The 12,231-nt window shown below is 39.8% G+C and overlaps 1 protein-coding gene across 3 annotated transcripts in view; it reads left to right on the plus strand.

The window, feature by feature from the left end:
• The window catches only part of IBTK (inhibitor of Bruton tyrosine kinase), a 55,274-nt gene extending 43,338 nt beyond the window's left edge, over positions 1-11,936 (plus strand). For all 3 annotated transcript variants that reach the window (XM_050314432.1, XM_050314434.1, XM_050314433.1), the window contains exons 26-29: positions 1,208-1,360; positions 7,910-7,978; positions 8,079-8,211; positions 10,542-11,936. In XM_050314432.1, the coding sequence (XP_050170389.1) occupies positions 1,208-1,360; positions 7,910-7,978; positions 8,079-8,211; positions 10,542-10,667 (481 nt within the window). In that variant the 3' untranslated portion in view covers positions 10,668-11,936. The remainder of the gene's footprint in view (positions 1-1,207; positions 1,361-7,909; positions 7,979-8,078; positions 8,212-10,541) is intronic.
• Positions 11,937-12,231: the final 295 nt, after the last annotated feature.

A 12,231-nucleotide genomic window follows, 5' to 3' on the forward strand; every position in this document is an offset into this window, starting at 1 on the left:
ATGGGGAAGTTCAAACACTTGCCTTGACCTCTGTGTGCCGTCAAGTGGTAGGAATGGAGGATGTGCCAAATGACTCTGAGCCCCTGGAGGTTCCCATTCTGATTTCTATGTCTTCTGAGCTGCTCATCTAGTATTTAACTTAAAGAAAAAGAAAAACCTAGAAAAAAGAAAAAGATCCAAACTTAAGCAAGGGTGGTCTAACATCAGACATCATATATAGCTTTCAGATGCCTTTGTTGTAAGATTTCAGATACAATGTTGCAATGTTTTAATTGCTTTGTATTTCTTATCTTAAATGGAATACCACTTAGGTGTAGTTTGAAAGTCTTTGACTTCAGATGCTTCCCTTCTTGTGGCAGCTGCACAAACAATTGGCATTGTATAAAGAACTTGTTTTTTACTTCAGTAGTGTTTATAGTTAGTCTCTTCTTTCTTTGAGTAGATAATGAGCAGAGCTGTTCTTCCAGAATGTTTTTGGTATATTTAACAATGAATGGGACTGCCATGATTAATAAAGTTAAATCTTAAGCAAGTGTATGAAGAATTAATTCCAAGGCCTTGATGGGTAAGGGAAGGACTCATGGTAACTGCCTTGAATTCTGTAAGCAAAAAGGCTTTGGAATCAGAAAGAGTTCATAATACCCAAGATGTTAAATTGCTATATTTTCATAATGGTTTATTTTTGAAAGATAATATACAGGCTCTAGTAACTTATGCTTATTAATTTAAGTAACTTATGCTTGGTCAAGTTAAAGAAAATCAAGGATATCAGTTTTGATGAGCTTTACCGTGGGTTAAGTGATTTTTAGAGCATCTAAAAGGTATGAGTAACTCGTTCAACACCTCAGGGAAAAAAGATCAGCTATACTTGACTTTCATGGTGGTAAACTGCCAGTATGAGGTCTACAGTACTAGGGCATTGTGTGATTTGTGAAAATGCTTTTCATGGACTAGTACTGTTAGACAGCTTGTCTTAGACAAGACAAAAAAAAATTGCTTTTTAGGAGGATGTGTTGGGGGAATAGAAGGAAGGGTGGGTTTTTGGTTTGATTTTTTTAATTTTTAATTCTAATGAAATTTCAAAACTACTGGCTTTTTCTGTTCTCATAGATTTTTTTTTCCTGTTCTTTACATATTTGACCCAGGGGTTTTGGAAAGTGCAAATATAAAGTGAATTGGTTTTGTTTGGTTTTTGTTTTTTAAAAAGGTCATCTTCATTACATTCTACCTTGCCCAAGTCATTCCGTGATCTTGTAATGGAAGAAGAAAAAAGTATGAGTGTGAATAGTTCATCTGGTACTGCTGTCAGAAGATGTGGAAATAAAGGATCTGAGGATTCATCGGTCCAAAACACCATAAGGTAAGAATGTAGTATTTTCTAATTGATCAGTCATGCAAGAATCACAGGGACCTTGTTTAGATTCTGTTGAAAAAAGAAATAATAAAATTGTAATTTAAAAAAAGAATCCCGTAAACCTTCTTCTAATGATTCTATTAATAGGATTTTATGAATGCAATGCTCTTATGAATAGGAAGCACAAAGACTAAAGCAGTTTAATGCCACTACTGATACTTTGTTTCAGGTTCAAAGCGCTTCTGTCTGTATAGATGAATACATATATATATATGTATTTATATATATACACACAAGCACTTCAGCCTCCAAACAAAATACGTGTGTATGTGTTTGTTTGTATATGTATGTATGTATAAAATTATAATCCTATATTTTCTAACTTCTGTAGAAATTATGGATTAGTTAGCATTCAGATTGGCATGCATGAAACAGTTTGCTTAGGAGTATTTCTGTGTAGCCACTGACTGGATAAAATCAGTTTATTCAAGCACAGTTCTGGCATTTCCTAATCTGAGTTTTCTTATAAACTGACTTAATTTAGGAGTAGTTTTTCACGGATTAGGAGGGCTTACAGAAATATTGATGCATTGGTTATGTCTGTGTATTATAATTACTACAGGACTACAGTTCTAAGGTACTTCTGAGCTGCCCACCCACCTACATCTCTTCCCCCTATCATCAATAACTTTCAATGCGAGGCATTTCAGATATAGTCGCAAGACAGAGAGCCTGAAAATCTTAGAGTTTCCCACCTCCTATCTGGAAGCAATGCAGGTCAGCTGGCCCACAGTAGTGCAGAAGCTGAGGTGACAACAGACTGGCTAGGTGGTGGCCTTCATGGCAAGGGCACATCCCCAGTGTGCCAGAGTGAGGTGAGCAGGGCAGGCTCCATGACAGAAACCAGGATGAACCACGAGAATTCCATTGTGATGATGCAGGGTTGAGGTCAAACCTGCAAGTCATGTCATGCTCAGCAACAGCAAGGTTGGGCTTGGGAATAGCTGCAGCACAGCTCAAGAAAGGCCTCAGACTGAGAGGACTGAGTTTAAATGCAGCTCCTGTGTGTAAAGAGCGGGAACCTCTATAATCCTTCAACTCTTCCTTAACAACCCAACTCTCTTCACAGCAGCCTGACTCAAGTTTATACAACTGCAATGAGGTAGAAGAGTTTGCAGACCCCAATGGTGCATAGAGAGCCCTGACACTCATTATCTCCTAGTTTTTCTTATGAACGCCTGTTCCATTCTCCTCCAATAACTGACTCCTCTGTAAGGAAAAGGGGCCTCATTTTTGTTTGCTCAGCTTGTATAGAAACTGGTGTTTCCTTAGAACAGAAGTAGTACATGTCTTGTTGGTAGATAAAGAACAAAATGAGGATAGAAATATCAGAACATTGTCTATGGGATGGTGTCTGAGCAGAGATGTAGGAGAGATTTGGAGAGTGTGTGTGATGAGTAGAAATTCTTCAGGAACAGAGGGATAAAGCTGAAGTTAACTGTAGTGAGTGGAGATGTAGGGACATGAAACACAAATCCACACAAAAACAGATATTCATTTTGTCGCTAGCACAATAATAAAACTTTTCATCATATAGGAGATGGCAAGGGCTGGTGCACTGGATGCTATTATTAGCTTTGTCACAACAGCTGTGTAATCTTCATAAAGTCATTTCTTTTCCTTTCACATTGCTCTGTCTAGTCTGTGTAGTCTGGCCAGTCTGCATGCTCTTAAAGTGGATTATTTGAGCTGAATCCAGGTCTAATACGTTAACTGTCTGAAAATGTTACATTAAGCCAGTGGAAACCTAGTAGATGGCTAAATTGACTGTCATCAGTTTGAAAAGAAGGTACTTCCAGAGCTATTTCAGGATGGTTTTGAATTGTGCCTTAAGATACTTATTTCTCTCTATTAGGTATAAAGAGCCTCAGTGACTTGTTCCTCCATCTGAAACTTATGAGTTGAGTTTCTAGTTTGAGGTAATTTTCTTCTTTGATTCTACAGACTTTTCCTGTCACAGTAGGCTCTGACTTTTGCCTGTGGCATTCAGGGACTATTTCTGTGAAGATCAATTATCCATATCCTTACCTCTTCCTTTATAAGGGAAGGAAATTACACATGTGTGGAGCATAAGTAATCCTCACCTGTTGTCAGATTTGCTGATGGAACACTGAGGATACTTGCATGACTAATGTTCCTGCTTTTACTTTTTTCTTTGGATAAAATGTGTGGTAATTAAACTGACAGTTTTGTTAAGTCTGTGGATGAGGGTATTTTGGATGGTTGCATAAACGCTTTCCATGCCACCTTCCAATTTGTGCAACTCAGAAATTTTCTGTAGGTAAACCACGTCATTTATTGTGGTGATGTGGACTGAATTTAGTCCAGATGCAGATCATCCCAAAAGCTGGGGTGTGTGGATGTGGCTGCATTGTTTCCAGGGGCACCTCAGCCTTGGGAGTTATGCTGTGCAGCTGTGCTTGTGTAGCTCATAGTCCAAGCTAAAAACACAGGCCTGGCGTGACTTAACTTTGTTGTGGCAGCCTGAGTTGTCTTCACTGTGTTACTCCAGGGAGCAGTGAAGAGTCTTAGTGGAAACAAGTATTTGTGGCTTCGTGTGGGAACGGCCTAGTTCTGTCATGGCTAATAATGAGCTAATAAGTAGTACATGACTCAAATGGTACAGCAAAACCCTAGAGGTTCTGCAGGAGACCAGGCTTTGTGTTCTTTTTCTGAGAGCAGTTATTAGATCAGGGAGGCACTGGACCTGACCTGGCTTCAAATGAACAAATCCTCCAGGAACACTGGGGAGCTGAGTGCTGGGACATTTTGGTGGCTGTGCAGGAATCATGGCAAGTTCAGCCAACTGAGTTAATCAAGTTGGTTCAGTACTGATGATATTTGGCTGGTTTGTTTCCATGCAGAACCACTTATATGTTTGCATCAGTCTTTAATTTCCAAGACTTCCAGGTTTCCAAGTTCTGTATTTTTGAGGCGCTTTTTTTCCATTTTCCTGTATATGCTAGCTTCATGTTTCCTGTCTGTTCATTTCTCCTAGTTATTTTGATGCCAGCTGAGGAATTAATCTAGCATGTTGAAATATCTGCAGTTGATTTAATATCTGGACTGAATGTCTTGCTAGCAAGAAACACAGATGTACATATGCACAAACAGCTTCAAAATACCTCGACTGCTTCCTACATTTTAAAGCCACGTTTAAATTGAGGGAGATGACACAGGTATTTACTGGTCTTTTAACTGATCACTAGAGTATGCTATGATGCTGGAACTAGTAATTCCAGTTTTTGGAAATTCCTGTTGAGGTGGTTTTTTTGGTTGGTGTTTGTTTGTACAGAAATCTTACTCTGCAAAGAACTTTTAGTCTGTACTGAGACGACTTTGTCAAGTATAACATTCTGCTTGGGGTCATTTATAGTAGTACTGTGAGTTCTTTGGTTTGGGAGTGGGAAGCAGAGTGTAGCTGTCAAATTTGTTCCTGTCAAACGTGCAGGAAGGTGAGTATTATTAGAGCAGGTGGAAAAAGAGATAAAGTTGAGAGATAACACCAGTATAAAGGCGCAAAAAGCTGTCTTCATCTCCTCTTCTTCTTCCCTGCTTTGGTTCTTTCCTACTTTTAATATGTTGTTATCTGAAAGTGCAGTAGAAGCTGGAAGCTGATTTATTATAGAATCATAGAACAGTTTGGGTTGGAAGGGACCTTAAAGATCATCTGGTTTCATCTCCTCTGGCATATGCAGGGATACCTTTTCCTAGATGAGGTTGCTTAGGGCTCCATCCAGCCTGTCCTTGAACATATCCTGGGATAGGGCATCCACAGCTTCTCTGGGCAACCTGTTCCGGTGCCTCACCACCCTCACAGGAAAGAAGTTCCTCTTAATATCTAATCTAAACCTACTGTCTTTTAGCTTGAAACCATTTACCCATATGTAACACCCTTAGAGTTATTTGCAATGCCACAGAATAATTCAAAAAAGTCTACCAGAGTTTCATAGTTTGCTGTAACACATGCTCTTGTAAAATGTCTCTATCTGTCTTTCCTGTACGCTTCCTTCAGGTACTGGAAGGCTGCAGTTTGGTCACCCTGAAGCCTTCTCTTTTCCAGGCTGAACAAACCAAATTCTCTCAGCCTGTCCTCGTACAAGAGGTGTTCCATTCCTCTGATCATCTTAGTATACCTTCTCTGGACTTGCTCCTAGGTCCATATTTTTTTGTGCTGAGGACCCCAGAACTGGATGCAGATAAAAAGTAGTGCCCTACTATTGAAATCATAGAATAATTTAGATTCTGTAGTTCAGCCTCCCACTCAAGTCAAACTAGATCAGTTTGCTCAGAACCTGGTCTGGTTGAGTTGTGACTACTTCCAAGTGTGAAGATACCCCAAACTTTTTGGGCAGCATGTTTCTATATATAATCATCTGCATATGGCACTTTTATTTTTCCTTATATATATATATGGGATTTTCCTGTTTGGCCTCTTGCATATGTTACTTCTTATTCTGTCATTGTGCCCCTCTAAGGAGATTCTTGCTGCATCTTTTCTCTATCCTCCAGTGAGGTTGTTGAAGACAGCAGTGAGATCTCCCCTTTGCTGACTTCCTTTGGGATTAACAAAACACAGTTCTTCCTGTCATGCTCCAGCCCCTAATCTTGATGGCCCTCCACTGGACATGCTCCAACCTGACAGCATCCTTCTTGTATTGAGGAGCACAAAAGTGAGAATGATACTCTGTTTGTAGACTAACAGATACAGGGTAAAGGGGAAGAATCAGTTCCTCTGCCTGCCTTGCTATGTTCTTTGTATTATAGCCCAGGATGCAGTTGGCTACCTTTGCTGCAAAGGCACAGGTTGATTACATCTTTGACTTCTTGCCAGCCAGGACTCTGCAGGTTCTGCTTTCTTTCTGCAGAGCTGCTTTCTAGCGAGTCAGCCCCTGGCCTGTACTGCTTTGTGGGGCTGTTCTCTTCCAAATACAGACTTTGCACTTGCTGTTGAAATTCATTTGTTCTCAGCTGCACATTTCTCCGGCCTCTTGAGGACTTCTGAGTGGCACTGTGGCATCTAGAGTGTGCACTGTCCACATCCTTTCCCCATCCATCTGTGGCCTGCTGAGGGTGTGTTCTCTTCTACCAAAGACACTTGAAAGGGTTGGTTCCAGTATCAGTCCTTGAGGACCACCACGAGTACTTGGTGTCCATTTGGACTTTGTACAGCTAATCCATTTCCAGCCTATTTTACACCCATCTTGTAGTCCATTTACTCAGTCCATATTTTTCAGACTGAGTACAAGGATACATGTCCTGGCAGTGTGCATTGTTTGTTTGGTGGGCAAATTATATTTTGTGACAAAGAGGTCAACACAGTTCATTTAAATGTCATTTTTGATGATGGATGTTGAATTCCAGATTTTTTGAAATCTTGCCCTCATTGCTTAGTGGTAGGAATCAGGGGTTTTGTTGTCTTTGGAACTGTGTTCTGGGGAAAATATTCCATACAGAGAACTTAGTCGTTACTGGAATTCTCTTAGCATTCTATAGGGGTTTTTTTGTGTCGTTTTCAAGAGTTTGTGGTCACTTACAAAGGATAACCAAAGCCTTAAAGAAAATTGAGACTGATTTATTGTAATAGCAACACCCTTAGAGTTATTTGCAATGCCACAGAATAATTCAAAAGAGTCTGCCAGCGTTTCATAGTGTGCTGTAACACTTTTTTAGAGTTCTGGAAATTGCAGAAGTTGTCAAAGAGAGGTATTAAATCATGAGAATAGGGCCCTCTCTTGCTAGCGGTGTAGGATTTTTCTTACAAATATACTGGTCTCTTAAGGAATGCAATATACCAAATGTGACTTATTTTACTGAGAGGTTAACATTTTGCAACTGCATAAAATATCTTCCTGTTGGGAACTCTATAAATATAATTTCAAGATTTTTTTTTTCTATTCTGTAATTCTAGTTTTATGCTATTGTTATGAATGTGGGAGGTGGTTACAGGAAAAGTACTGAAAGTCCATAATTTTTGGATTTACACTTGAGGAAGTAATTTCCTCTAGTGCTGTTGTAGCACTGGTTCTTTTATATGAAATGCTTAATTTGAATGCAGAACAGTTGTTTAAATTTTTTATCTTGAAGCCATATTCTTTTCATATTAATTGCAAACTTTTATAGTTAGTGCTGTTAGTGCATAACTCAGTTGGCTAATTCACATGTAAAAAAGGAAAAAAGCCTTTTTTTTCCTTAATAAACAACCGAAACCAAAAATGACACACTTTTGTTCCAATGCTCAAATATTAGGAAATGCCAGAATTAATGCCCAAACTGAAATTCCATTAAGTTCTGGTAGTTAGAAATGAGCATCAGTGTCTCCTTTAGTCACAGTATCACACTTTAAAACATATTCACCATTGCATTGTAATGCCTTTCTCCTGGAAAAACCATACACATTTGTTGAAATTGCCTACTGGAAGTTTGTACTTCATAATGTGATGTAGGAGAATACTTTGTTTGTGACTTTCAGTCTCCTTTCCTACCTTTTTCCAGGTGCACCAGTAGAAGTAGCCCAGGTCTGGAAGACCATGTTGTGGATTCTCCACAGCTGGAGAATCATAAGTAAGTTTCACAGTGGCTTAGATTCTGGAGCTTGTTTTCTATGCGTTGTGCTGACCTTGTTCTTGATGTTGCCTCTTAATGTTGTTTGGGTTTTTTGCAGTCCTTGGTCAGCAGCATCACCAACAAGCTCTCCTGTGATGGCACCTGTCATGTTTTCAGCTATTGTAGAGGAAGAGCTCCAGCAAGAGGCTGCTCTTATTAGGAGCAGAGAAAAACCTTTGGCTTTGATCCAGGTAAAGTGCTACGTTACTGCTGCTGTAAAGTAACACAAGGAGTTACCAATGGCTGTTTCAGAGATCAGTTATTATTATTAATTATGTATTAGTACATGCCATTTATATGATAATGTTATCATTTAATAATAACTTTACATTGCTCTTTGATAAGGTAGGCCTGTATTAAAGTCAGATTGACTGCTGAGTCCATGATAAATGTATTCACAGCATCAGAGAATGGTTGAAGTTGAAAGGAACCTCTGGAAATGTCTAGTCCAAACCCCTGCTCAAAGCAGGGTCAGTCAAATCAGGTTTCTCAAAGCTGCCATATCCAGGCAGCTTTTGAATATCTGCAAGGATTGAGACTAATAGCCTCTCTGGGAAACCTATTCCAGGGACCACTCTCACAATAAAAGACTTTTAAATGCAATTTTCTGTTTTTCAATCTGTGCCCTTTGCCTCTTCTCCTGTCCTTGGTCACCACTGAGAAGAGCGTGGCTCAGTTGTATTTATTCTTGCCTATCAGATTTTTATACACTTTGATAAGGTCTCCCAAAGTCTTCTTTTCTTCATGCTAACAACTGCAGTGTGCTCAGCATCTCCTTAGGCTCTTAATCATTTTTTGCCTCTTGTATATCCGTGTGTCTCTTGTACTGAGCAGTGGACCCAGCACTCCAAATGTGTCTCGCCACTGCTGAGTAGAGGGGAAGGGTCATCTATCTGATTTTGATGGCAGTGCTGTCCCTCACAGAGCACAGAAGGTACTGTCACACTTCTTTGCAATATGCACACAGTGCTGGCTAAAAGTCAGCTTTGTCCATGAGAACCCCAGTTCTTTTTATCCTAGGCTGCTTACCAGCTTGTCGACTCCCAGTGTGTACTGGTGCCTGGGATTATTCTTTCCAGGAGTTGGACTTGGTGTTTCCCTTTCTTGAACTTCATGAGGTTCCTTGCAACTCATTTCTCCAGTGTGTCTGGGTCTCTGAGTGGCAGCACAGCCATCTGGTATATCAACCATGCCTTGCAGCCTTGATGAGGGTGCTCTGTGTTCTGTCATGTGGGTTACTGATAAAGATGTTAAACAGTCTCAGTCTCAGTATTGGTGCTAGTACCTAGCATCTAGCTGGACTTTGTGCCACTGGTCACAACTCTTTGAGATCATAAGTTCAGCCAGTTTTCAGTCTCTCACATGCCATTTACTTGGTCTGTTCTTAGGCTTGTCCACTTCAGATCTTAGCCCATACTTAAGCTGTAACAATTTCCTAGGGATCAAGATGAGGATTACTCATAAGTAGTCACCCTCTTGCGCTTCTTGAATGTAGGAATGACATTTGATTCCTTCAAGTTCTCAGGAACCACTCTTTGAAAGATTTGTTTTTGAGGGTAGGGCTTGCAGATATATTGGCCAGCTCTTATCTCAGGTGCTTGGGATTACTGAAGACTGATCTTACCACTAAAGACCAAGATTAAGATGACAGTTGGGTCCCCAGCCTTTTCCATGCCTTTGTCATTCAGCAGTGGACCCATGTTATCTTTTTTTGGTGCTGTAGAAGCCTTTTTTGTTGCCCTTCGACAGATTCTGCTACAGATGGGCATTGACTTTCTTAATTCTGTTCCTGTGTGCTTACAGTGTCTCTGTTTTCCTTTTGTGTCACCTTTCTCCACTTCCACCTCTTGTATGCTTCCTTTTTGTTTGAGTTTTGTCAGGAGCTCTTTTTACATCCATGTGGTTCTTCTGCCACTCTTGCTTGGCTAAGAAGCTCATTGGCATGGACCATTTCTGAGCTTGGAGTTGATCCTTAAAATCAACCAGCTGCCCTGGACCCCTCTTCTTTCTGAGACCATAACTCTGGAATTTCTTCCGAGCAGACCCCTTCAGATCATAGTCTTCTCTTCTGACATCCCAGGTTGTCATTTGCCAGTTGTCTTGTTCCCAACATTCAAGATCCCAAACTCCAGCATCTCATTGTCATTGTAACCAAGGCTGTCCTCCACCTTCTTATCCGTGACCGGTCTTTTTTTTTGTAAGTGTGAGATCCAGTGGAGTGTCTCCCTTGATCAGCAGCTTGATCATCTGTGCTCAGAGGTTTTCACCAATGCAAATGTCCTGAACTGCTTGTGCCCTGCTGTGTTGCCTTTACAGCAGATACTATGGTGGTTGAGTTTCCCATGAGGAGCAGGGCCTGAAAACATGAGGTTTCTTCAAGTTGTCTGAAGAATGTCTCACCTACTACTGCTTCCTGATTAGGAGGTCTGTAACAGGCGTGCATTCAGGACCAGTAAAGCCAGTTCATAACCATGCCAGTGTAGATCTGACACTGACATACGTGTTCTTTTTTTCCTTCCAGATTGAGGAGTGCGCAATTCAAGATTTATTAATCCACTATGAAGCTTTTGACAACCCTGATGAATTTGTGACTGTTGAAAGGGCTCCACAGGGACCTATAGCTGCACCTATGTGGAACAAGCACTAATCCATACTCTTCAAAGTCCTCCCTTGCACAGCCTTCACAGTTATATGTGCACTTTTGAAGTTGTAATTCTTGTTACAAGTAAAATGGACTGGAAGAATAAGAATCATGAAACTTTTAACATCAGCATTAAAACACTGCCCATAATCACTAGGTATTTGTTAGAGAGAATGAAATAATGTGTTCACTGTGCCCTTTACCCACAGTATCTATTGTATGTATGTTTTGAGAGAATTTCTTTAACAAGACATACTATTAGTAATGTTACATGAAGCTGTAGATTATGAATGCATTTGCTAATCTTAAATTGTAAGGGTTTTTTGTTAAATTTACAGGTGGCTGGAAAGTGAGTGCTTATTTTGTGATTTAATGTGGAATCGAATGTGCAGAATTAAACACTTGAAGAGTTTGGGGAGTAATATGTCCTTTAGAGCTTTCTGGACAATTGGGAATATCGGAAAAAAGCTTGTGCTTGAACTTTGTGTAAAGGTACAGTTTGATGATACAGTTTTCCTTAAGTTCCATGTGCCAGTACTGGTTCTCTGATTGCTGTGGCCGGTACATTTCACTGTTGTGCCCCAGGCTGTTCCCAAGTGCCCGCCCTTTGCCTGCTCCTGGCTCAACTGAAGTATGTTTTCCACTGTTGTGAGATCAGCCTTTGAGCAGTGAGCTCTGTCATGAAGTAAAGCACACAGTTGTATAGAACGTGGTGATGGCACTTAATTAGCCCATCTGTAGTCTTGTTCTGGTAAATATGGTGCAGTTTTAGAACTGCTGTGTTTGAGGAACAACTCACTTGAAATGCTGAAGGAAATAAAAGATCTGAGCATGCATTATTAAAGCTATAGAGATGACTGCTTTGACTGGGGAATTTGCAAACACCTAACCTTCAAAGATTATCACAGATGGCTTTCAATAGTGTGTTCCAAAGTTCTCTGTGCCTGATTGAAACAAATTTGTATATTGAAAAAAAAAAGTAAAAAAAAAATTAGCCTTATCTGCAGTATTTTGTCTAGTTTGTCTTGTTTGTGTAGGTGTGTTTGAACTTGTACTTTCTCAGTAGTGTTAGTACTTGCAAACTCTGGAAAACTGGAATTGAGAGAGCTATAGAAAATGAATGTAGAGAATTGATCACTGTGTGATAAAAGAATCTTGAAAAAACCTATGTAGATATGTCTTAATGATTTCAGGTCAAGCTACACCAAAAAAATTCCCCACAAAAATTGTAAACAAATGCAATAAACCATAAAATCTTGATTTACACAAAGTTAATACACTTCTATGTGCTGTTTATATATAACCAATGGTTTAGGTAACTGCAGAGTGATCTAAAAGTACTTCTTTTCTGTATGAAACAAGAACTGTAGGCATTTTGAAGCTACACAGGCAAAGAAAGACGTAACTTTTAATTCTGTTTTAAATTCTACTGATGATTCATGCACTCTACTGATGACACTGCTTGCATTAAGGGCTTTACTTGGTGCACTGCAGAGCCTTAGGGCCTGCTGAAACTATACTTCTGATTTAAAAGAAAGCTTATGTACTGTGAGAAATAGCTGTAAAAGAA

The sequence above is a fragment of the Myiozetetes cayanensis genome, unplaced genomic scaffold, assembly GCF_022539395.1.
Source record: "Myiozetetes cayanensis isolate MyiCay16 unplaced genomic scaffold, myiCay2020 scf2-11, whole genome shotgun sequence".
In the NCBI taxonomy this organism is placed as follows: domain Eukaryota; kingdom Metazoa; phylum Chordata; class Aves; order Passeriformes; family Tyrannidae; genus Myiozetetes; species Myiozetetes cayanensis.